General features: G+C 39.2%; 1 protein-coding gene across 8 annotated transcripts in view; it reads right to left on the minus strand.

The window, feature by feature from the left end:
- nek8 (NIMA-related kinase 8) overlaps nucleotides 1-26472 on the minus strand; it is a 230646-nt gene that overhangs the window by 185045 nt on the left and 19129 nt on the right. For 7 of the 8 annotated variants that reach the window (XR_009512814.1, XR_009512815.1, XM_059973353.1 and 4 more), the window contains 8 exons: nucleotides 24836-25065; nucleotides 15791-15922; nucleotides 13163-13371; nucleotides 12894-12973; nucleotides 10266-10450; nucleotides 8199-8346; nucleotides 4474-4550; nucleotides 1945-2062 (listed from right to left, as the gene is read on the minus strand). Coding sequence is in view for 6 of the 8 variants with exons in the window: in XM_059973353.1 (XP_059829336.1) it covers nucleotides 1945-2062; nucleotides 4474-4550; nucleotides 8199-8346; nucleotides 10266-10450; nucleotides 12894-12973; nucleotides 13163-13371; nucleotides 15791-15922; nucleotides 24836-25065 (1179 nt within the window). In the remaining 2 variants the exon portion in view is untranslated. The remainder of the gene's footprint in view (nucleotides 1-1944; nucleotides 2063-4473; nucleotides 4551-8198; nucleotides 8347-10265; nucleotides 10451-12893; nucleotides 12974-13162; nucleotides 13372-15790; nucleotides 15923-24835; nucleotides 25066-26472) is intronic. The other variant, XM_059973350.1, reaches the window with a different exon arrangement.

The following is a 26472-nucleotide window of genomic DNA, read 5'->3' on the forward strand; positions in this document are numbered from 1 at the left end:
GGTTGACTGTGCAGGTTGACTCTGTGGTTAAAAAAGCATACGGTGCATTGGCCTTCATCAGTTGTGGGATTGAATTTAGGAGCTGAGAGGAAATGTTGCAGCTATTTAGGACCCTGGTCAGACCCCACTTGGAATACTGTGGTCAGGTCTCTGGTCACCTCACTACAGGAAGGATGTGGAAACTATAGAAAGGGTGCAGAGGAGATTTACAAGGATGTTGCCTGGATTGGGGAGCATGCCTTATGAAAATACGTTGAGTGAAATCGGCCTTTCTTCCTTGGAGCGACGGAGGATGAGAGGTGTCTTGTCAGAGGTGTACAACATGATGACAGGCATTGATCATGTGGATAGTCAGAGGCTTTTTCCCAGGGCTGAAATGGTTAGCATGACAGGGCACAGTTTTAAGGTACTTGGAAGTAGGTATAGAGGAGACATCAGGGGTAAGTTCTTTTACGCAGAGTGGTGAGTGCATGTAATGGGCTGCCAGCAACGGTGCTGGATGTGGATACAATAGGGTCTTCTAAGAGACTCCTGGACAGATACATGGAGCTCAGAAAAATAGAGGGCTATGGGTAACCCTAGGTAATTTCTAAGGTAAGGACATGTTCAGCACAGCTTTGTGGACCTGTGTTGTGCTGTAGGTTTTCTATGTTTCTATGTAAGTGCAGTATATGTATATAAATAACTGGAAGTCTACAAGAATAGGGAGGGGAGTGGAATGAATTGGATTACTCTTTCAAATAGTTTACACAAGCATCATTGCCTAAATGGCCTTCTCCAATATTTTGAAGTTCTACGATTCCATTTGTAATCTGATTTATCTTTCAATAGACTCCAGTTTAAATGCAAACTGAAACAATGCATCATAACATCAAATAACAGGCCTGTTTTATGATCAGAATACAATAATTAGAGACATACGCTTCTAGAGGTTCTTTGTATGTCACTGACCTGGGACAAAAATGTTGTCCGTTAGTAAAAGGAACACCAACGGCTACTTATAATCTTAAGTTACTGATCACCAAATAAATCTGGAGCCTTATTCATTGGTGCTGCAGTCATAACAGGGCACTGTAACCTGCTGATAGTGAAGTGTACAGGTACAGATAAATCTGTCCTTAATGACGGATGGAAAGACAACAACAGGAATGATGAACATTGCTCTTGGCATCCAGCTGATAGCTTCATTAACACAGCAAATGTAAATCTAACAGAATGCCTTAGTCTGCCATTTACTACTCCAGGACCTTGCAGTGCTGCATGTTCAGCTTGGCTCATACAGCTTGAGCAATCATGCTCTGGCTCCATACTAACTCTACTGAAACTGGTTTTCTTAACCTGGAAACAGAAGTAAATACTCAGGTAAAAACTGTGTCTCAATAGTCCAAGAGGAATTAAGGAGCCAGTATTAGCTGTGTAAATAGAAGAAGGCTGTGTCAGAAAACTTCTCTCTATCAAGACTAAACAAGCACAAGCAGTTAAATTTCCTATGAATTAGAAAACACGTGTGCCCTTGAATTTTAATAGTGCATTTGCAACATTATGTTAACAGGTTTCACATTTCTCATCGCTATTCCCGATAAGAGTCCATACCACCTTCATTCAGCAAGAATTTGCATCTCTGTAATTCTCCCCAACAGAGAAACAAGTTGCAAACAGTAGTAACCACACAAGAGCAAACAACATGAAACAGGAAAATCAAGTTAGAGCATGCCAAGAATGTGACCAGAACTAATGATACTACCTGCATTGTTAAGGTTAAGAGCTAGGCATCTGGAACGGCTTCATGCAGAAGACTAACTTAGTGTGGTGTACTTGTGTTTTAAAATTACTGACAAGTGCATTTTGCTTAATATAATTGTTTCTGGAAGACCTAAAGGAAAGACCATGCTGTTCAATTTTTTAAAACAGAAACTCCATATTTCAAACAAAAGGATTTCTCACCATTGTCTCCTCGTCCCCATGAAAATACTTCTCGGTCATTGGTTGCTGCCAAAACATGTGATGCACCACATGAAACTTGGGCAATCTCAAAGCCAAGCAGTGCCTCGACAATTTTTGGCTGTGGGGTGGAAGTTGAGAGATATATGGAAACATAGTGGTTAAATACACCAGCTGTGAAATGTGATTTCATTGACATTTAGACAAATTTTAATTGTGGTTTCTTGTTCTTCCTCCACTGACTTCCCCCTGAAAAAGTCTTATTTTTGAAGGCTTGGTTAAAGGGATCGGTATGATGCCCCAGAAAGTATTTTCTTTTAAACAAAATTATAATGCTGCTCAACACACAAAATGCTGGAGGAACTCAGCAGGCCAGTCAGCATCTAGGAAAAGAGTACAGTCGACATTTCGAGCCAAAACCCTTTGGCAGGACATTTCCAATTTTCACTTGTTATTCCATTTTCTGTGGCAACTGACTAAAAGCTCGTGACCTTCTAATACCTCATCCAGGTACAAAAATTTTGCATACAAACACATGAACTTGGAACAGGAGTAGGCCACTTGGCTCGTTAAGCCTGCTTCACAATTTAATAAGATTACAGCTGATGTGATTGCAAACTCATCTCAGTATTCCAGTCTACCCATGGTAACAATTCACTCTCGGTGATGATCAAAAACCAGAGGTATAGTTGATAATCTATACCTCTGTCTCAAAAATATTCACACTCTGCTTCTAACATCCTTTAAGGAGGAGAGTAGATTCATTACTCTGAAATGAGTAATATCATTTCATCTCTGCCCTGAATGCCAGAATAACTCAGCAGGTCAGACAACCCTTCACTTTTAAGCAGTTCTGAATTTTATCATTAAGTAACAACCTCATTACATTCATCCTTTCAAGACACCTCAGGATCTTGTACATGTCAATTAATCCCCCTCTCACTATTTGAAGCTCCAGTGGATACAAGCCTATGCATTTTTCCTCAAAAGACAACCCACCCATTCCAAATATTAATCTAGCGAACTCCTTCTGAATCACTTAGAATACATTTACATCCTTCCTTATATAAGGCCAATTACATATGCAGTGTTCCAAATGTGGTGAGATCGATATACTTTATAACTAAAGCATAAATTCCCAAATTTTGTATTCAATTCCCTCAGCAATAAACAAGAACATATTGTTGGCTTTCCTATTTACTTACTGTACCTGCAATTTCACCTTTTGCACATCGTGCATAAAGATACCCAGATCTCTCTGTATCTCAGAGCTCAACAATCTCTTATCATTTGGCGAATATACTCGATAGTTATTTTTTCTGTCCAAATGGACAAATTTACATTTTCCCACATTATTTTCTATTTGTCATACCTTGGCCCAGTCAGCCTAAGTCCTTTTGTAGCTTTCATTTGTCCTTTACACAACCTATGCTCCTAGCTATTCTTGTGTTGTAACAACAGTAACCACTTAGTCATAGAGTCACAGAACACTACAGCAAAGAAGCAAGCCCTTCGGCCCATCTGGCCAATGCCAAACCATCAATCTGCCTAGTTCCATCGACTTGCACCCAACCATAACCCTCTATACCCCTCCCATTCATGTACCTATCCAAACTTCTCTTAAGTGTTCAAATCAACCCTGCATCCACCACTTGTGCTGGCAGTTCATTCCACATTCTCACCACCCTCTGAATAAAGAAGTTCCCTTTCATATTCCCTTAAACATTTCACCTTTCACCCTTTACCCATGATCTCTAGTTATAGTGTCACCCAACCTCAGATGAAAAAGCCTACATGCATTAACCCTAACTACAACAAACACCTCATAATCTTGTATACCTCTATCAAATCTTCCTCGATCTTCTACAGTCCAGAAAATAAATGCTGAATCATTTCAACCTTTCCTTATAACTCAAGTCCTCAAATCCCAGCAATATATTATATGGGAGGCAGGGTTTAAGGGTCGGCACAACACTGTGGGCTGAAGGGCCTGTACTGTGCTGTACTATTCTATGTTCTATATCCTTCTAAATTTTCTCTGCAGTTTTTCAATTTTATTTACATCTTTCCTGTAGGTTGGTGACCAAAACTGGACACAATATTCCAAATTAGAGCTCACCAATGTCTTATACAATTTCAACATAACATCCCAACTCCTGCACTCAATACATTGATTTATGAAGGCCAATGTGCCAAAAGCTTTCTTTATGACCCTATCTACCTGTGACATCTATCTATCTACTTGTACTTACACAGCATCTTTAGTGGCATTTCACAGGATTCAAATTGATAGGTGACAGAACATCATTTAAAGACAGGCTTAGTGAAGAATTGTGGGGGCTGGATTTCAGTCAGTTGAAGGTATGGTAGTAATTGGCACTGTGATGACAAATCCTAGTTGCTGTTCCGCAGTAGGAATGTTACTGTCTAGTTTAAAATGCCAGAGGCAAATGGACAGCAAGAGCCATAATATTCAGGAGGGAGAAATACTAAGTCTTAATAAAATGAGGTATGGAAGAAAATTGTTCTCACCTGTGTGACATCGTTAAAAGTACCGTGACCCAGACAGCCATTGCTACCATTTCCAAAGGACATTATTATCCCTCTGTCTAAAATAGGGCAAAAGGAAAGAATAAATTGAAAAGTCTGTCAGAAATGTTATGAGCATTTCAGCATACTTCATTGCAGCTTTTAGTTCAAAGCAGCAATTCTCTCTCTCTGCTTGACATAATTCTATGCTTTTTATCTGATCGCATGTTTACTCCATACCGAACATTTGGTTACAACACAGGGGTAATAATCTTCAAAAGGGAAAGAAAAGGCCTGACTTAATCCTCCAAGAGGACCACAACCTTGTCGTTGGGTTTGTAAGCTTGCGTGCCTCAATGATCTGGAGAGCTATACTGGCTGGAATCAGAGTTTCATGCTTTGGCTCTTGGTAGGGTCACCCCATGCCAAACAGGTAAAAGGGTCCAGCCCAGACTAAGGGCGGTGCATCGGTCCTCCAGATGTGGGGGTTCAGCTTTGGGCTAACAAACCTCACTGGTCAAAATAAAATTGTTATAGGAACAACATCAAAGATTCCTTCTATAGCTGTGTGCAACTGTATGGATAGACAGAGATGGAGGACTTTCATTGCTCCCCTACATGCCAGCAGCGTAACGGGCAGTAAGAAAGTCAGTCATATTTAAATGGTACAATGTGAAGCTATTATCCAGAGTATAGAGGGCATGGTCCAAAAGTACTTGGTACAAAAGTCATCGCAAAGCATTTCCACTGGTTTGTTAATTTTTTTGGATGATCAATTGCAAATTCAAGTGAACAAAACACAAGACTAGAATTCATAGACTTAGTTAAAATCCTCCATATACTGTATATGAATGACATTAAATGAATCTCTTCAAATAGATCTCAATGTTTCACAGCCCCACATTGGGTAAGACATAACATTCTTTTCAGTGCACCTTCCCACCTGCTTACAGCTAGCTGAACTTCACATAATATTCCAACCCATCCAAAAAACAGAGGGATTGAGAAATATAAAAGCACTAAAATAACGCTTTTGCCAAAATAGTTACATGATTAGCACAACATCGTGGACCAAAGGGCCTGTAATGTGCTGTAGATTTCCATGTTCTTTGTTCTTCTATTTCATTGTTTAATCTCATCCACTAAGATCATAAAATAATTTGATTATTATAAATGAGAATGATCATTCAGCCCAATTTAGGTCATCAACTTTGGAAATTAAAATTGGTTATTGATCTTTGGACAAGGCTACTAAGAAGTAGGTTATTTTTCCACCCGCTATTATCCCCAAATTATATTATATCAGCTAAAACAGTTTCTACTTTGTGGTTTTGCTAACATTCAACTTTTTAAAAATTTCTGTTTCTGCACTACTTATTTGAACTATTTTATATATATATTTATTGTAATTCATTTTTCCATATTTATCATTAATTGCATTGTACTGTTGCAGCAAAGTTAATAAATTTCACGATGTATGCTGGTGATACTAACCCTGTTTCTGATATTCATCACTCAGAGTTTCCCTCCATGTCACAGTATCCCAAGAATGCATATACACACTACTGTACCAGAATGCTGTCCCTTACAAGGCTAAAATGAAACTCAACACAGATTTAGGCATGACAAGCACTACAACTGTGTTTCAATAAAATGAGCTCTCATTGATTAAACAGACTGAATTTTCACTTGTTTAAGCAGCCACTATTTTCTGTTTCAAAACAGATTCCGGTCGAGTGAAACTTATACAAGGTCCTAAGTGATTTCTGCATTAATGAATTGTGGGTGCGCTTTGAAGTATCAGTTTATCATCAAGATTAGCATGTGGGCTTTATCACTTTTATTACATTTTAGCAAGCAAAATAGAATGTAGATTAAAATTTTTTGAAAAGAACAAATTAGAACAATTGCTGCAACTGCAAAGCAAAGATGCATACATCAGGGTGCTCTTTGGTTTTTTTGTAACTGTATGTTTTTCTGCTATCAGAATTATATGTGCTGTGCGACTGTTGGTACTGTGTTTTGCACCTTAGCACCAAAGGAAAACTGTTTCGGTTGGCTGTATTCCTGTGCATAGCTGAATGACAATTAAACTTGAAAGTGCATTTCAACTTGAATAAACTGCAACTCAGCATTCAATACTATTATCCCTTCAAAACTAATCAATAAACTTCCAGTCCTAGGTCTTAATACCTCCTTGAGCAGCTGGATCCTCCATTTCCTCACTTGCAGACCCCAGTAACATCAGTTGGTAACATCAACAGGACTAGGCCAAATAATATTTTGGCACAGTCTAGATGGGCCAAAGGGCCTGTTTCTGTGCGGTAGTGTTCTATCTCCTCCATAATCTCCCTCAGCACAGGTGCACACAAGGCTGTGTGCTTAGCCCTCTGTTCTACTTTCTCTATACTTATGACTATGAGGCTAAGCACAACTCCAGTACCATATTTAAGCTTGCTGATGATACCACTGTCATTGGCCAAATTAAGGGTGGTAACGAATCAGCAAATAGGAGGGAGATTGAAAATCTGATTGAGTGGTGCCACAACAACAACCTCCCATTCAATATCAGCAAGACCAAGGAGATGATCATTGACTTCAAGAGGAAGAAACTGGAGGTCCATGAGCCAGTCCTCATCAAGAGATCGCAGAGGAGAGGGTGAGCAACTTAAAATTCCTCGGTGATATAATTTCAGAGGATTTGTCCTGGGATCATCAGCTAAGTGCCATTACGAAGAAAGCAAAACAGCGTCTCTTGCGAAGATTCAGAATGTCATCTAAAGCTTTGACAAACTTCCATAGATGCGTGGTGGATAGTATATTGACTGGTTGCATCATGACCTGGTATGGAAACACCAACACCTTTGCATAGAAAAATCTACAAGAAGTAGTGGATATAGCCCAGTTCATCACAGCAAATGCCCTCCCTGTGGCGACCCACTTCCCAGCGCACTCGAACCGGCTCACAAAGTGGCGCGTGCCGGCATAGAGGCTGGTTCCAAAGAGGGTGCCAAGTCTGCTTCACCAGCAAGGGGAAAAGCCCGCGCGCAGGACGGGACTACAGTATTCCTGCCCAGGGAGGGCGCGATCAGGAAGGCTTTAAAGCGAGGCCGCGAAGTTTGAAAAAATCTCTTTTGCAACTGCAGCTCACTGACTCCGTGTCGTTTATTGCAGCGCTGCATGTAGCACACCGCCACATCCCCACCATAGAGTACATCTACATGAGCAATATCACAGGAAAGTAGCATCCATTATCAAGGACTCCCACCATACAGGCAATGCTCTCTTCTCACTGCTGAAGGTGGTACAGGAGCCTCAGGGCTCACACCACCAGGTTCAGGAACAGTTTTTACCCTCAATCATCAGGCTCCTGAACTAGAGGGGACACCATCACTCGCCCCATCACTGAACTGTTCCTGCTGAAGTAGGCTCACTTTCAAGGACTCTTCATCTCATGTTCTCAATATTTATTGCTTGTTTATATATTTTTTTCTCTTTCTTTTTGTATGTGCACATTGGCTATTGTCCGCCCTGTTGGGGGCAATCTTTCATTTATTCTATTGTGTCTCTTCCAGGCAATCACAGTATTACAAGAGATACTGTGATTGCCCACAAGAAAATGAATCTCAAGGTTGTAATAATAAACTTACTTTGATCTGCTTTGAGTCCAGATAATTTCCAAAAATCCATCATATACACAAACATTGTGAGGTATTCAAAAACCCTACCTGTAAGACACACTGTAAAAAGGTCTCCGCAAGAAACATGTTTGATTGCCACTCCAGACTGACCTTCCAGAAATCTAGAGATAAATTGTGGTTGGGCCTGATCGATGCAACCTGGGAGGGATGTATCTCCAGCACCTCCAGGAAAAGCCTGCAAATTAACAGAGATTAATGAGAAGCAACTGTCAGACTGTTTAAGCTTTCACCTGGAAGACATTACTGCTAAAAAGATTAAACTCCTTCAGTACAATAGAGGTATCAGCCCAAATTATATATTCCGGACATGGTATGAACACACTAAGTTGTGAAGTTAATGCCCGATATTAACTATAATTTACCTTTATCATCTGTCCCAACATTAGGGTTAATGCCAGGACTTAACCACAGATTCCCAGTTTCCAATAAGGATGTTAACCTAACTCCGTCAAGGCATCTTCCAGCTGGCAACATACGCTAACAGCTGATCCAGTGGATTTCACAGACCTCCCAAGCCTACAGCAGAATAAAATTGGCAAGTGGCATAGCAGAAACACTGATGTTCTGCAAATGCTGGAAATCCAGAGCAACACACATCAAATGCTGGAGGAACTCAGCAGATCAAGCAGCATCTATGGAGAGGAGTAAACAGGCGACATTTTGGGCTGAGACCCTTCATCAGGGTTGATTAAACGTGGCAGTCCTTATTCAAACAAATGGCAGACCTCAGCTTAGCCATTTTAATTCCATTTCCCCTTCCCATTCTGACATGTCAGTCCATAGCCTCCTTTACTGCCTTCCTCAAGTTGGAGGAGCAATACCATCTGAATACCCTCCAACCTGACAGCATGAGCATTGATTTTGCTAATTTCCAGTAATTTCTACCCCCACTCCCTTCTCTTTTTGTCCATCCTCCACTCTGACTCTACTCTACCCCTTCTCTTATCCTCACCTGCCCAACATTTCTCCCTGGTGCCCTTCTTCCTTCTCTTTCTCCCATGGCCCACTCTTCACGCCTATCAGATTTCTTTATCTTTTACCTCTTCCACTTATCACTTCACCCCCCCCCTTCAAGTGTTTTCACCCATCACCTGCCAGCTTGTACTCTGTCCCCACCCCCCACCCCAACCTTCTTAGTCTGGCTTTTGCCCCTTTCCTTTCCCAATCTTGGTGAAGGCCCTTTCTCAGCCAAAAATGGCAATTGTTCATTCCTCTTCATAGAAGCTCCCTGACCTCACAACCTAGGCCATGCATTTTTCTCACTGCTGCCATCAGGTAGAAGGTACAAGAGCCTGAGGGCTCGCACCACCAGGTTCAAGAACAGTTATCCCTCAACCATCAAGTTCTTAAATAAAAGGGTGATAACAACACTCATCCATTGAGATGTTCCCACAACCAATATTCTCACTTAAAGTACTCTTTATCTTGTTATTTTATGCTCTCATTATTTATTGCTATTTATTTATATTTGCATTTGCACAGTTAGTTATCTTCTATGCTCTACTTGATCTTTCATTGATCCCGTTATGGTTACTATTCCACAGATTTGCTGAGTATGCCTGCAGGAAATATAATCTCAGGGTTGGATGTGGTGACATACAAGTACTCTGATAATAAAAGTTACTTTGAACTTTTGACCTGCTGAATTCCTCCGCTATGTTGTTTGTTACTCTAGGAGGAATATGTTTTAATATTTAAGTTAAATGTAATTATTTTAATAGATTTTTGGTGTGTTGCTGTGCTTTTGAACTGTACAAATAAAATAAACTGTAACAAGTAAAATATTTTAGACTTTGAAATAGTATTTTTATTTGTAATTTGTCTCTGGGGATGTTCCGATCATTCAATAGCTGCATCATATTGATAGCTTGGAATCTGAGCACCATAGCTCATTAGATGCTAGAGGGTTCTCTAAGTGCAACAGGCTGCTTGAACTGAATGGCCTCTATGCTCCGAGGCATACTAAAATTGTGGGAAATGGGCTTCCAGCAGAAGGCCACTTTGGAGTTCACACTGAAAAAAGTAACTTGGCGCAGACGAGGACAGCAAGCTAACTTTGGACAAGGTAATAGCTGTATGTTTTCTAAAACTTACCTCCCACATGATAAGTCGTCCTGATCTGGTCACCCCTGCCTTTTGAGTTCTCCCTGCAGAGACCTGTACTACTTCAGTATTGAGCATTGGAAGCCGGAGTGGAGAAGCAATTCCACTTCCCCAGGTGTATACAATAGAAAGGGGAGGAGGTATTTCTGTCTTATTGGAGTTTGTTAGCATTGCACCTATCATCACAGATATACAAGAACAATTTTAATTCCAACTTAAACACACTGTACTTAAAATACCTGATCTTATCAACAAGCACATTACATAAAGTTTCACAACATAGCTATCCAAATTATATGTACTAATAACAATCAAACATGAGGGAAACTTGCTGACCAATCTCCGAGCAATGGACATTTTCAGCAGTAAAAATCGTGCTCTTTCAGAAAGAGCAGCACCAAATATACAGTAAAATATTGTTCTTCCCAGTAACATCAGTGGTGTTGGGTACAGGGATAAAATCTCAAACCTGGGAGCTGAGATCAAATTAAGAAGCATGGTTAACTGTGAAGAAAACTGTAAGTCATTTCACAACATAATCATGGATGATGAAACCCTTAATTGAATTCATCTACTCAGAATAACCACTGTATTCATTTAACCGCTTCTTAAATAATTCCAATGTTTTCACTTCCCAATTTCATCTGGCAGCAATTCCAAATGTTGACTACAGTTTATCTGAAGAATAAATTCCTAATATTACTTCCCATCTTACCTTATTGTACCTTCATGTTTAATATTAAGTTATATTCCACCCACTCTTCTCCAACTAACAGAACTCCATAACATCATCTCATTAATTAGCTATTTTTCAGAGCAAAATGCTTATTTCTTCTAACCTTTCTCAAAATTTAAATTCTGGAACTTTAATGACTTACTTTTAAAGTTAAGTATTCAAGTAATGCAGAGTTTAATTACCACTTTGTATTCTTCTGCTCCATTTAAATAGATCAACATTTATTCTACTTTAGGAAAACAGAGATAAATTTGCAGATAAATATTCATGCATCAAAATATGGGAAGGTACATTTTGGATTTAAGAATAATGGATTATTAATGAATAATGAATTAAGAATAAGAGTTTTAAATATTTTTATATAACTCTTTATTCTTTAGAACTGTTGAACTTTGTTTTTTGTTGCACAGCAAATTCCTAACATGCAAATATATATGGCAAATAAAGTTGATCCTTGATCCCTGAATGGTACAATCTTCTGGAATACAGGAACAGATCGATTTTCCGTGGCCACTTAGAACTAAGCATCTTTCCTTTTAAGGATAACAATCAATTTTACATATTAAGATACACGAAGACATCTTCCTCCTTCTAGTTATTGCTGCAGCTAATATCTCCTCAATCTCTGTGTGACTACGTACACATAGTGCACAGATGTAGAATGAAAATAAGTTAATTCAAACATATCACCAGACTAGCTCTTCATCAGAATTTTGCTTTCTTAAATATTGACCCCATTATTTGGTGTCAGAATGGAAACGACTGGGTAATTACCACGTTAATCACAGCTAATCTAGGTACATTTTACATAATTATGTGCAGAGTTTTATAGAGCAAATTATCTTTTATTTGCTACACTTTTTCTCAAGAAATAATCCTTTTATGAGAAGACTATTGGAGCTTAAGTTATAAATTCAGTTTGGTGACATCTGATTAAACACTTTTATATAAAGAATAGGACTGTTTTCTGTGAGTACTGAAATATGTCACATCCTGCATCAGACTCAACAGCCGACAGTGTAGCCTTCATATTCTGTAAGAATGAAATCCCATAACTTCCAACACCTTTGAGACTTCTAGTTCTCTCAACACCAATCCTCAACAATGCAGAAGAGGAAAGAGCAGTTGTAATATGTCCATGTGCTACATATTACCCTATCAATAAACCTTTCATTACTCCCAACCACATATGTAATCTGCAGTGCCAGGTATCAGTTAATAATTGCCCAACAATAAATGGCAAACTGCCATTGCCCAACACAATATGCTGTTCTGTAAGTGTAAGAAGACAGAAGTAGTGAACAGTGATCTGTGTAGAACACAGAAAAAATCTCAGGGCACCAGATAACCTTGAGACTGCATTCAATAGGTGGTAAATTATGCAGTAATTTAGCCACAAATTATGGAAACTTCCTGGTCATCATTGGAAACAGTTGTTTGTCAAGGTAGTCCACTTCCCTCCCATATTCCAAAGACATATGGGTTAAGGTAGTAAGATGTGGGCATGCTCTGTTGGTGCTGGAAGCATTCCGACACTTGAGGGCTGCTCCCAGACTGTGTTGGTCATTGACACATAACACATTTCATTGTATGCCTCAATGTGCATGTGACAAATAAAGCTTCTCTTTAATCTATTTATCTAATTGCCTTTATCTACTGTGATTCTGGCTCAAGTTTCTCAAGTGCTTTAGCAAGCTATTCAACTGAAAATGTTTCACTATGGGTAGCTCAGCTCCTTGAGAGCAATTGAGGATGACCAATAAATCCCTACAACTCAAGAAGAAATAAGAAGTCTAGTTAAATAAATTGCCCTGATACAAGTGTATATACTCATCACTAACTTCAAGTAGAAGTTTCATCACCATTTCTAGGCTTCTCCTTACCTCTTGAACGAGCACTGTTAACCCTTCCACCTGTCCGTCTGCCAGAAGCAGGTGCTACTGCTGATAATGGCTTTTCAATTCTGTAAAAGTAGATTGGAGCCTATGTTAATTTCCATGTAATCATTTACAACTCCCGAAAACAAAATGAAATTTTAAGTTTACGTATTCAATATTCAAGTAAAACTTTGTATTTTAAACCTGGAAAGTGATGTCAAGTGAAATAATGAATATAAACACGTTCAGGTTGTAATTTAGTCCATACCACTTACCTCCTCATTTTGACACTGCCAATGTCGGTGTAAAGATTCAGAAGAGCCCGGATGCAAATTGGCTGAGCCATTATCTCATTGAGCTGGGGGCGCTTGGAAGGATCAAGGCTTAACATACTTAAAATCAACTGCCGCAGCTCAGGGCTGTATTGGTCAGATATTGGTGCAAACGTACCACTCATAATCTTCAGCACAAGGGCTGGGAGGTTCTAAAAAGACAATCAAAATTTACGAACTGAAAAAAAGTATGTGGACTTGTCAACTGAAGCCCTTCAATTTATTAACATTTTCAGTACAGAATGAAGTACCTACCATCTAACAATTAGATTCAAGCAATCACAGCAGCTTTTGTTAAATAATATGATGAAGATGGTAAAGTGGCAGTCTGAGGTTCTTGTTTTTTCAGCTTATCAACCTTTCCGTTGAAGAAGCACCATGGAATAAAAATTACATTTCACTGGTACTTCATCACAGTGATAAGTTAAAAGACCTCTACTTGAAAAAAAAACCTTGGAATAAAAATTACATTTCACCAGTACTTCATCACAGTGATAAGTTAAAAGACCATTATCTGATTTTTACAGGGATATAACTATTCTCTATTTCCTTCTGTTAACATACTCGGCTTATAAATGCAATGCTATAACTATCAGTAATATAAATTCAATACAAGCACAGTAACCAATATGCTCTCAACCATTTTCTGGTCAAGCACATTGTACAGATGTCTTTCAGACCTTGCATTTATTATTCAGAAACTTATTAATCAATCTTAGAGCATAAAAAGTCTTTTCAAAATCACCACTCAAATGTTTAATATCTTTATCACTCTCTATGCATTTTCAGTGCTCTTGACATGTTAAAAGTTTTCTATTAAAGCTTTCTCCAAAAGAGCCATAAACTAGCACTAGGTCTGTCACATCAGATGTATCTGACCACTAATGCTTCACCTTCTTCACATAAACAATGAATTTTCAAAAAACGTAGAAAGCTTCAGCATCCATAGTCCTGTCACATGCCCAGTCATCCGCCACCATTCTCACAGGATATCTTGCATGAGACTCAACTCAGCACGTAGCTCTTCTGTTATTTCAACTGTAGTTAAAGTAAATACGGTTTCTTTTTACTCCCAAACATGAAAATATCTGCAGACCCTGGAAACCCAAAGCTACACACGTAAAATGAGGGAGGAACTCAGCAGGTCAGGCAGTATCTATGGGAAAGAGTAAACAGTCAACGTTTCAGACCGAGACTCTTCATCAGGACTGAGAGGGAACAGATGAGATGCCCGAATTAGAAGGTGGGGAGAGGAGAAAGAGGCTCACAAGAAGGTAATAGGTGAAGCCAGATGGTTGAGAAAGGTCAAGGGTTGGAGAGGAAAGTATCTGATAGGAGAGGAGTGTGGACAATAGGAGAAAAGGAAGGTGAGAGGGCCTAGAGAGAAGTAATAGGCAGGTGAGAAGAAGCAAAATGTCAGAATAGGAAATGGTGGGGGGGGGGGGGGGACTTTTGTTCACCAGAAGGAGAAATCGATATTCATGCCATCGGGTTGGAGGTACCTAGACGGAATACAATACGTTCCTCCTCCACCCTGAGGGTAGCCTCATCTGGCCACAAGAGAAGGCTAAGGATCAATACATCAGAAAGGGAATGAGAATCAGAATTAAAACATTTGGCCATCGGGAAGTCCAGCTTGTGGCAAGTAGTGTTGAGGTGCTCAACAAAGCGGTCCCACAATTTACAACAGGTCTCATCAATGTAGAGAAGGCCGCATCGGGAACACTGGACACAATAGGCGACCCTTGTAGATTCACAGGTTAAGTGTTACCTCACCTGGAAGTGCTCTGTAGCTAGGATACCACAAGATCAAATTTCAACTGTCTGCCAATTTATAGTTTCCATCAAAACATGCTCCTCTATGGTGTCTATCAACAGCGGTGTCCCTGTATAGTGCTACTGTGAATTTAAGCATAATTTATATACAACATCTTAGAATGGTTGGATTTACTACACTGATTCTTTAGCAAATGTGACTAGATTCTCAATTAAACTAGTAATTCAAAATTGGTAAACATTGTGATGTTTCCAGCATGCAAAAAATTATTCATCTATTCTTTTGCAAATATTATTATCTTATACATATATTTTAAGAAAAGTTAGAAGAGCACTTAATCCAACCTCTGACTGATAACTAATACAAGTAATGTAATCATCTTTATTCAAGTAAAGAGGACCCCTCAGTTCAATGTCAGATTCTACTTTAAAAACTCAGTTGTTTTGTGGAAAATTTTACCATAGGTTTAATTCTGTTCTGTTCTATTTCCTGTAGAGTTCATATACACGTCTACAACAACAAAGACATGTGATAAGGACATCACTTTAAAATTGTTATATTATTCAATTGATCATGGCTATTGCATGCTAAATTAGACATTTTAATCAATGATTAGGTTATGTGCCAAGGAAAATTCATCATCATCCTCCACTAGCATATAATGAACACAATCTGTCTCATCCCAAGCATGGATCACTTATTAGTAGAGGGATTGGTCAGAGTAATTAAATGCATAATTGTACAGTGAAATATTTATAGTAATTTTACTGTTAATTAAACACTTTGTTTCTTACAGCAGCTTCAAAGGCTCTTTTCAAACTGGCCAGTTCATATAAAACGCAGCCCAGTGCCCAGATGTCACTCTTCTGATTGTATGGCTTTCCTTCACACAGCTCTGGCGAGATGTAACATGGTGTTCCCACCACCTATAAAACAACAAAACTACTTCATCCAAGTCAACATTTCTAAGTTAAACAGAAAAGTAGGTTAGAACAAAATTATGGCAGCTCCTGAATTTTACTGAATCTGGGGACGTGGCATTAGTTAAAGGCAGTGGTCTGGTTACAAAGCAATTACAACTGCACATTGAACAATTCAGCTTGATAATAGTTAGGATAAAATCCATGACTGCCTGATTCTGTAGAATGGATAATTCTATCATTTTTTGTGGTGTATAAGACCATAAAACTATCAGATATAGGAGCAGAATTAGACTATTTGGCCCATCAAGTCTGATTCGCTATTCTATCACGGCCAATTTATTATCCCTCAACCCCATTCTCCTGCCTTCTCCCTGGAACTTTTGATGCTCTTGCATCAATAATCTATCAACCTCCTCATTACTCACACTTTAACTAAAAGAATGCCAATTTTGTATCCCAACTATGATATCCTTCTGTGGAAAACTTCTACTGAAGAACTGTGAAGTTTATTCCAATACACATGTTGGGAAATACTGTAAAGCTGTTTTAAAAATTGTGCAATTCAGATTCCAAAAACAGGCTGCCAGCCCATATGATGTTGAATCTGTTTTAGTGGAGATCAAAAGAGTCACATAGCCAAATAAAGTTGGGTCCAAAGAGCTGTTACTACACAACAAGGAGCAGAATTTAGCAACATCAATATTAGAAGCCAGCCAAATAAAGCACCAAGCACTTAACAGCTCAATTAAAGCGAGATAAATGCTTAAATAGCTAGTATTCTTCTTAATTATTAATACAGCTCTTCTCATATTTTAAAAAGTGTTAGGTTTAGAAAGGTCCCTGATTCACAAGCTATTCCTTCTAAATTGCCAATGGTTTCAGTGATTGACTGAAACTTCTGGAGCAGGACTATCAAAAATTATTTTGCTTGACATTCCAAAATGCTGCTCAATTGAGAATAAAATGGTTTCAATTCAGTTAAATTACCTACTTAGACATTTACAATGCAAGATTTTTGCCCAAATTGTGGTACAGTGGATTCTGGTTAATTGGGCCATCAGTTAATCAGGGCAGCTGCTTATTTGGGACAACTCTTAAAGAACAAAAAAACGAATCAAGAAAATAGCTGGGATTCCTCGCGCTTATTTAGGACACTATACAAATTATTTGGGGCAGGGTACTGTTACCAGTTTTTAAATAGTGTCAGTCACGTGTACTTTAAGACACTACACTGTGCTTTGAGCAAACAGTTTTTAAATAGCTATGTTGTGTGTGCTTGTCTTCAGAAAGCAGTGATTTTTGTCAATGATAGTTGGCAAGAAATAAGAAATTAGACAATTCAGAACTGTTTTGCTCACTGAGGTTTCAAGTATTCAGGCTTGGAGATGTTAGAAACAGCTGGAGTGAAAATGAAATGATTTCACTACTTCAGCAAGCTAGGAACTATGAAGAATTTGAAAGTATTGACAATCATCTTGAATGTTACAATGAAAATGGAGATTTGGTGGATATAATCATCAAAAGCATTATTTGAAGGCAGTCCATTATCTACACTAGTTGTACTGATTTTGTTCATTTACAACCAAAAGAATACAGCAGCATACACTTCCATTGATAATTGTTAGGAACAAATGCAGTTTTATAGTACTGCAGTAGTATTGATTGTGTTCCAATTTGTTCTGTATTTCAATTAAATACGTAATTTGTTACTCTGTTAAACAATAGATTGTTTTTTCTTTAATACCTTTTTAACTATTTCCAAGAAACTTCAGGTAATTGGGACTATCACTAATTGAGCCAAAGTGTATGTTGCCCAATGTGTACCAATTAACCAGAATCCACTATAGTCAGAAACTGAGTTAATGATGGAAGAAAATATCAAGGATGCTGCATATAAGACTGTTTACAAATCTGAGTGTGTTCAATGTTTAAGCTTGTCCACGAAGACACCAGACCTAGATAAGGATCTCTATAGATCCAAACAATGATTGGAAACCTTCTGCATAACAACTCAGTAATCAGCAGTGGCTACCTGACAGCAATTCAAATGCAAAGCAAAGCTCCTCAGTGAAGTAAAATCAAACAAGAACATATATCTAAAATAGTTATACAGAAGTATAGGATAGGCAGGACAGTTTAAAAAAAATTGCAGTCAGACTGCCAGGAAGGGCAGGCAGAAAATAGGATAAAATTGCAGCCAGCAGGATGACTATTAATGCATTAGGGATGCAGAACCAAAAAGGGTAGCAAATACAATACTCAAAGTGCGAAATCTCAATGCACAGAGTATAAGAAATAAGGTGGATGATCTCATTCCACTTTTACAAATTGTCGAGTATGAGGTTGTGGCCATCGTGGTTGAAGATGGTTTAGTTGGGAGCTGAATGCCCAAGGTTACATATTGTATCAGAAATAGGAAGGTACACAGAGGGGGTGGGTAGCTCTGCTTGTAAAGAATGGCATCAAATCATAAGAAAGATGTGACATAGGATCAGAAGATGTTGAGTTCTTGTGGGTTGAGTTAAGAAACTGCAAGGATAAAAGGACCCTGCTGGCAATTATATACAAGCTTCCAAACAGTAGCTGGGAAGTGGATGACAGATTATAATGGGAGATAGAAAAGGTGTGTCAAAGGACAATGATGTGAGAGTCATGGGAGATCTTAACATGGTATGTAGAATTGTGAAAATCAGGTTGGTGATGGATCTCAAGAGACTGAATTTATTGAATGCCTATGAGTTTGCTTTTTTAGAGCAAATTGTCATTGAGCCTACTAGGGGGATCAGCTATACTGGATTGGGTGCTATGTAATGAACCGGAGGCGATTACGGAGCTTAAAGCAAAGGAACCCTTGGAGTCTGTGATCAGAATATGATTGAATACAACTTGAAATTTGATAGGGGGAAAGTAGAAACATAGAAAATAGGTGCAGGAGTAGGCCATTCGGCCCTTCGAGCCTGCACCGCCATTCAGTATGATCATGATCATCCAATTCAGAACCCTGTACCTGCTTTCTCTCCATACCCCCTGATCCCTTTAGCCACAAGGGCCATATCTAACTTCCCCTTAAATATAGCCAATGAACTGGCCTCAACTGTTTCCTGTGGCAGAGAATTCCACAGATTCACCACTCTCTGTGTGAAGGTTTTTCCTTATCTCGGTCCTAAAAGGTCCTTAAACCGTGACCCCTCATTCTGGACTTCCCTAACATTGGAAACAATCTTCCTGCAACTAGCCTGTCCAATCCCTTTAGAATTTTATACGTTTCAATAAGATCCCCCCCTCAATCCTCTAAATTCTATTGAGTATAAGCCTAGTCGATCCAGTCTTTCTTCATATGAAAGTCCTGCCATCCCAGGAATCAATCTGGTGAGCCTTCTTTGTACTCCCTCTATGGCAAGAATGTCTTTCCTCAGATTAAGGGACCAAAATTGCACACAATACTCTAGGTGCGGTCTCACCAAGGCCTTGTACAACTGCAGTAGAACCTCCCTGCTCCTGTACTCAAATCCATTTGCTATGAATGCCAACATACCATTTGCCTTTTTCACCGCCTGCTGTACCTGCATGCCCACCTTCAATGACTGGTGTACAATGACACCCAGGTCTCGTTGTATCTCCCCTTTTCCTAATCAGCCACCATTCAGATAATAATCTGTTTTCCTGTTCTTGCAACCAAAGTGAATAACCTCATAGTTATCCACATTAAATTGCATCTGCCATGAATTTGCCCACTCACCTAACCTATCCAAGTCACCCTGCATCCTCTTAGCATCCTCCTCACAGCTAACACCGTCGCCCAGCTTCCTGTCATCCGCAAACTTGGAGATGCTGCATTTAATTCCCTCATCTAAATCATTAATATATATTGTTAACAACTGGGGTCCCAGCACTGAGCCTTGCAGTACCCCACTAGTCACTGCCTGCCATTCTGAAAAGGTCCCGTTTACTCCCACTCTTTGCTTCCTGTCTGCCAACCAATTCTCTATCCACATCAATACCATACCCCCAATATTGTGTGCTTTAAGTTTGCACACTAATCTCCTGTGTGGGACATTGTCAAAAGCCTTTTGAAAATCTAAATATACCACATCCACTGGCTCTCCCCTATCCACTCTACTAGTTACATCTTCAAAAAATTCTATAAGATTCGTCAGACATGATTTTCCTTTTACAAATCCATGCTGACTTTGTCCAATGATTTCACCTCTTTCCAAATGTGCTGTTATCACATCTTTGATAACTGATAGCATTTTCCCCACCACCGATGTCAGACTAAATGGTCTATAATTCCCCAGTTTCTCTCTCTCTCCTTTTTTAAAAAGTGGGGTTACATTAGCCACCCTCCAATCCTCAGGAACTAATCCAGAATCTAAGGAGTTTTGAAAAATTATCAGTAATGCATCCACTATTTCTTGGGCTACTTCCTTAAGCACTCTGGGATGCAGACCATCTGGCCCTAGGGATTTATCTGCCTTTAATCCCTTCAATTTACCCAACACCACTTCCCTACTAACATGTATTTCCCTCAGTTCCTCCATCTCACTAGACCCTCGGTCCCTTACTATTTCCGGAAGGTTATTTATGTCCTCCTTAGTGAAGACAGAACCAAAGTAGTTATTTAATTGGTCTGCCATGTCTTTGTTCCCTATGATCAATTCACCTGTTTCTGACTGTAAGGGACCTACATTTGTCTTGACCAATCTTTTTCTTTTCACGTATCTATAAAAGCTTTTACAGTCAGTTTTTATGTTTCCTGCCAGCTTTCTCTCATAATCTTTTTTCCCTTTCCTATTTAAGCCCTTTGTCCTCCTCTGCTGGTCTCTGAATTTCTCCCAATCCTCAGGTGTGCCGCTTTTTTTTTGCTAATTTATATGTTTCTTCTTTGGACTTGATACTATCCCTAATTTCCCTTGTCAGCCACGGGTTCACTACCTTCACTGGTTTATTCTTTTGTCAAACTGGGATGAACAATTGTTGTAGTTCATCCATGCGATCTTTAAATGCTTGCCTTTGAATATCCACTGTCAACCCTTTAACTATCATTTGCCAGTCTACCTTAGCTAATTCACGTCTCATACCTTCAAAGTTACCCTTCTTTAAGTTCAGAACCTTTGTGTCTGAATTAACTATGTCACTCCCCATTTTAATGAAGAATTCCACCATATTATGGTCACTCTTACACAAGGGGCCTCGCACGACAAGATTGCTAACTAACCCTTCCTCATTGCACAATACCCAATCTAGAATGGCCTGCTCTCTAGTTGGTTCTTCGACATGTTGGTTCAGAAAACCATCCCGCATACATTCCAAGAAATACCCTTCTTCAGCACCCTTACCAATTTGGTTCACCCAATCTATATGTAGATTGTAAATATGTAGATATGTAGTAAATTCTCATGTAGCAGTATTTCAGTAAAGGAAAATACAGTGGTATGGGAGAGGAGTTGGTCAAAGTAAATTGAAAGGAGATGCTGACAGGGATGACAGCAGAGAAGCAATGGCTTGAATTTCTGGGGGAAATGAGGAAGGTGCAGGATACCACACTGAGAAGGGAAGTAAAAGCAAAAGAGAGGGCATACAACAAAGCAAAAATTAGCAGGAAGATAGAGGATTGGGAAGTTTTTTAAAACCTACAGAAAGAAACTAAAAGAATTATTGGGAGGGAAAAGATGAAATAAGAAAGCAAGCGAGCAAACAACATCAAGGTGGATAGAAAAAGCATTTTTAAGTATATAAAAAAAAGAGATGAGTGTGAATATAGGACCGCTCGAAAAAGAGGCCAGAGAAATACTAATTGGGTTCAAGGAGATGACAGATGAACTAAATGAGTATTTTGCAAGAGTCTTCACTGTGGAAGACACTAGTAGTGTGTCAGATGTTGAAGGGCGTGACAGAAGATAAGTAAGCGCAGTTACAAGGGAGAAAGTACTCAAAAAGCTTAAAGACCTAAAGGTGCATAAGTCACCCGGACCAGATGAACTGCACCCTAGGGTTCTGAAAGAGGTACCGGTAGATTGTACAGGCATTAGTAACGATCCTTCAAGAATCTTTGGACACTGGCATGGTTCCAGAGGACTGGAAAATTGCAAATGTCTCTCAATTCTTTAAGAAACGAGGGAAGCAGCAGACAGGAAATTATAGACTAGATAGCCTGACCTCAGTGGTTGAGAAGATGTTGAAGTCAATTGATCAGGATGAGGTTATTGAGTATTTGGTAACACAGGACAAGATAGAACAAAGTCAGCATGGTTTCTTTAAGGGAAAATCTTGCCTGATGAACCTGTTGGAATTCTTTGAGGATATTACAAGATTATAGATAAAGGGGATGCAGTAGATGTTACATATTTGGATTTTCAGGAGGCCTTTGACAAGATGCCACACATGAGATTGCTTACCAAGTTAAGAGCCCATGGTATTAAATGAAAGTTACAAGCGTGGTTAGATCATTGGCTGATTGGTAGGAGGTAGCAAGTGGGAATAAAAGGATCCTTTTCTGGTTGGCTGGCAGCTATTAGTGGCGTTCCGCAAGGATTGGTGTTGGGACTGCTTCTTTTTATGCTACATATCGATAATTTAGCATTCATTTCAAGAAGTCTAGAACTCAAGAGCATGGATTTGGTGCAGAGGCTTTATAAGGCATTGGTGAGGTCTCATCTTGAGTAGTGTGAACAGTTTTGGGCTCCTTATCTAAGAAAAGACGTGCTGGTGTTGGAGAAGGTTCAGAGGAGGTTCACAAGGATGACTCTGGGAATGAAAGAGCTATCATGAGGAATGTTTGATGGCTCTGGGCCTGTACTCGCTGGAATTTAGAAGGATAAGCAGGGTCTCACTGAAACCTTTCAAATGTTGAAAGGCCTAAACAGAGTAGATGTGGAAAGGATGTTTCCTATGGTGGGGGAGTCTAGAACATAAGGGCACAGCCTCAGGATAGAGGGGCATCCATTTAAAACAGAGATGCAAAGAAATTTCTTTAGCCAGAGGGTAGTGAATTTGCTAAATTTGTTACCACAGGCAACTGTGGATGAAGGTCAATGGCTGTATTTAAGGTGGAGGCTGATAGGTTCTTGATTGGCCACAACATCAAAGGTTACAAGGAAATGCTGGGGAGTGAGGCTAAGGAGGGGAATAAAGGATCAGCCATGATTGAATAGCACAGCAGACTTGATGATCCATATGGCCTTATTCTGCTCCTATGTTTTATGGTCTTATGGGTCTATAGTTGCTTGAAAAAAAACTTTCAATGACTAGAATATAGAATTCTCAGTCACCTTTTCAGAGGACTTGACCTCAACAAATAGTTACTTGGAAAGCAGCACCTTTTAAAAAAACATAACAAGCAAGCTTGGGCCTAGGATTCCACAGTTTAACTAATAAGCATAATGGACAAGTTCAACTTGGCGTTCAATATATTGTCATTGAACCCTACACTTGCTTATGGCCAAACAAAATAAAGTTCCTCTGGAGGAGGACACATATGCACAACACATAGATATAACTCAAATTAATATTAGTGCCAATAAATTAACAAATAATAAGGTGCATTTATACTTAAGTAAAAAGTAAACAGTATAACGCTAATGGTGATTTATGTGTGATGAGACCTGGGTGGTGACAGGGAGTTCAGTAGTCTTATGGCCTGGGGGAAGAAGCTGCTTTCCATTCTAACAGTTCTTGTCCTAATGCTATGGTACCTCTGTCCGATGATAGAGGGTCAAAAAATTTGTTGGACAGAGAGGAGGGATCATTGACAATGCTAAGGGCACTATATTGCTAATGCTAATGAACACTTGTGTTCTATCTTATACTCACCTTCACTCATTTTTCCTGTGCTCCAGTTGCTTTTTAGTAACAGTAACTTTTAAGTCCTCACCCTCACTTACATACTCACATGCAGGCTGTCCAATACAATCTTCGTTGATTTGATTTAACACAAAATGTTTTTCACTGTATGCATCGATGCACCTGTGACAAATAAAGCTAAACTTCATTTTTACCTTTACAGATAATCTCAATATTTCTAATTTCCCTTCCACTGAAAGCTCCCTCAGCACTACATGACATGCATGAAGCACAGCCCTCTGCGCTTTTAGATGTGCAGTCTCTGTTTCAAAACTGACTGTATAAACTTCTGGGCTCACTTGGCCCAAACTTCTTCCTCTTGTTAACCAATAATCTTCTCTTAGATTCATTTCTTTCACCTCCCCTACCAATGAATTTCCAACAGCTAGAAATCAGAGACTGCCGATGCTGGAATCTGGAGCAACACCCAAAGTGCCAGAGGAAGTCAGAAGGTCAGGCCGCACCCATGAAAGGAAGCGGACAGTAAACATTACAGCCATCTGAACTAAATGAAGGGTCTCAACCTGAAATGTACACGACTTTTTTCCCTCCACAGATGTTCCATGATCCAGTGAGGTCCTCCAGGACTTTGTGTGTTAAAACTGCTTTCTATTTTAAACACAAGAGATTCTACAGATGCTGGACCCCTCATTGAGGTCCTGATGTAGGGTCTCAGCCAAAAAGTATTGAATTTCTATTCCTCTCCGTAGATGCTGCCTAACCTGCTGAGTTCCTCCAGCACTTCATTGATTTATTGAGACACAGCGTGGAATAGGCCCTTCTGGCCCTTCGAGCTGCCGCTCAGCAATCCCCCTATTTAACCCTAGCCTAATCACAGGACAATTCACAATGACCAATTAACCTACCAACTGGCACATCTTTGGACTGTGGTAGGAAACTGGAGCACCCGGAGGACACCCACACAGTTATGGGGAGAACATACAGACAGCAGTGGATGCTACCCTGATTTCCATCTTATTGAGCAACCTCTTCCATTTCTTCCATTACAGGGGCTTAATAAGTACAGGCTGTTATTGACAACAACACTGAAGGTTTCCAGAAAGATGATCTTACAGTGTAGGCTTTACTTTTGCTGCTCAAGATCTTCGAGATACCAAAATCACCAATCTTCACTATCATTTGGTATTTATCAAGCAGGATATTTTGTGTTTTCAGATCTCGGTGCAGGATAAGTTTATTGTGCACATGATGAAGGGCCAAAAGGATCTGTGCAAAGAAGAGCATGATGGTTTCCTCATCCAACAAAGAGTTACGCTTCTGGATGTATTCAGCCAGGGTACCTCCTGAAGTAAAAGGTTGAAAGTGAATGAATACAGTAGTAATACAAAAGATATTCTGTATTATCTCAGTGCTCATCAACACTGTGGAATATTTTTGTGGAAACTGTGAACCAGAATGGCTACTAATGGTAAAAAAAATACTTCAATATGGTGAAGTTATATTTCAACTGGTGTATTTAATCTCACCATAGATGAAAATTGATCAGAACCTTATATTTAATGTTTAAAACTGAAATAGAATGAAATGTATTTTTCCCAAGAATTTAAAACTGCCTTTCTTTGTCAACTTCATTGCCCTGAATTAGGTCACGACAAAATACATAATTACAAAATTTGGCTGTAATTTAGTTGAAAGTACATTAATAAGCAAGGTCAGAACACCCTGAATAACTTTGAGCTGGTCACCTAGATAGAATATCTGCTGGCTTAAAACCACAATCATCCTCCTTTTCAAAATCAATTTTTAAATCTATGTCTAATTCAATACGATAACTGAACAATTAATCATTCCATGTATTTTTTACATCACTATCCTGTCCAAACTTTACCACATCAGGGAATCCAGACGAGGAATCCTCGAATCCAACATTTGATTCTGTACTGACAAAGACTTTCAAAAGCTCTGCAGTTTGAAAAAGTTTATACATTGCAAAGGAGAACCATGGGTTTTTATGGGTCATCAAAGAAAGTAGACCCAGTCTCAGAATTAGTAGCACAGACTGAAGCAATACAATAGATCTTAGTACTGTAGTGCATGCTGCTTGGACAGACTCAGGTTTCACTGCAGTTGGAAACCCTACCAAATACCACTCAGAAAGTGTCAAGGTGGTAGAAGGGCTATGAACCTTGTTTACAAGGAAGATAGAGAGAGTGGAAAATTGATGAGAAGAATATTCTACCAGAATTGGTTTTGCATAATGAAAGTTGCACCAAAAAAACAATTGCCCACAGAAGGCAGTTTGTTTTCAAAACAAGAACTATTTGGTGCTTCTGTTAAATGACTATGAAACTTTTGTAATCTTTCTTATTTTTCTGAACTAATTCAACACATCCCTGACTATCCGCAGACAAAGTTTGTTGCAAGAATCCAGAGTTTAGAGGACATAACCCTAAACCAGGATTTCCCAACTTGAGGTCCACAGATCCCTCACTTAATGGTATTGGTCCATGGCATAAAAAGGTTGGGTACACCAGCCCTAAACCCCACAGCTTACATAATGCATCAAGTGACTTAGGAACATAGACACAAACTGGAAAGTGGAATTTCCGCTAAGCTGATGAGGCTGCAGGTAAAGTGTTTGTAGGATTGATAGCAGTGGTCAATTAAAACCATCAACTTGCTGGGCAAAGTTATTAATCAAACCAGGGTAAGTACACGGACTTTGGCTATGGAACAGTTAGAGCAAGTAG

This window comes from Hypanus sabinus, chromosome 6 (genome assembly GCF_030144855.1).
Source record: "Hypanus sabinus isolate sHypSab1 chromosome 6, sHypSab1.hap1, whole genome shotgun sequence".
Taxonomy (NCBI): Eukaryota; Metazoa; Chordata; class Chondrichthyes; order Myliobatiformes; family Dasyatidae; genus Hypanus; species Hypanus sabinus.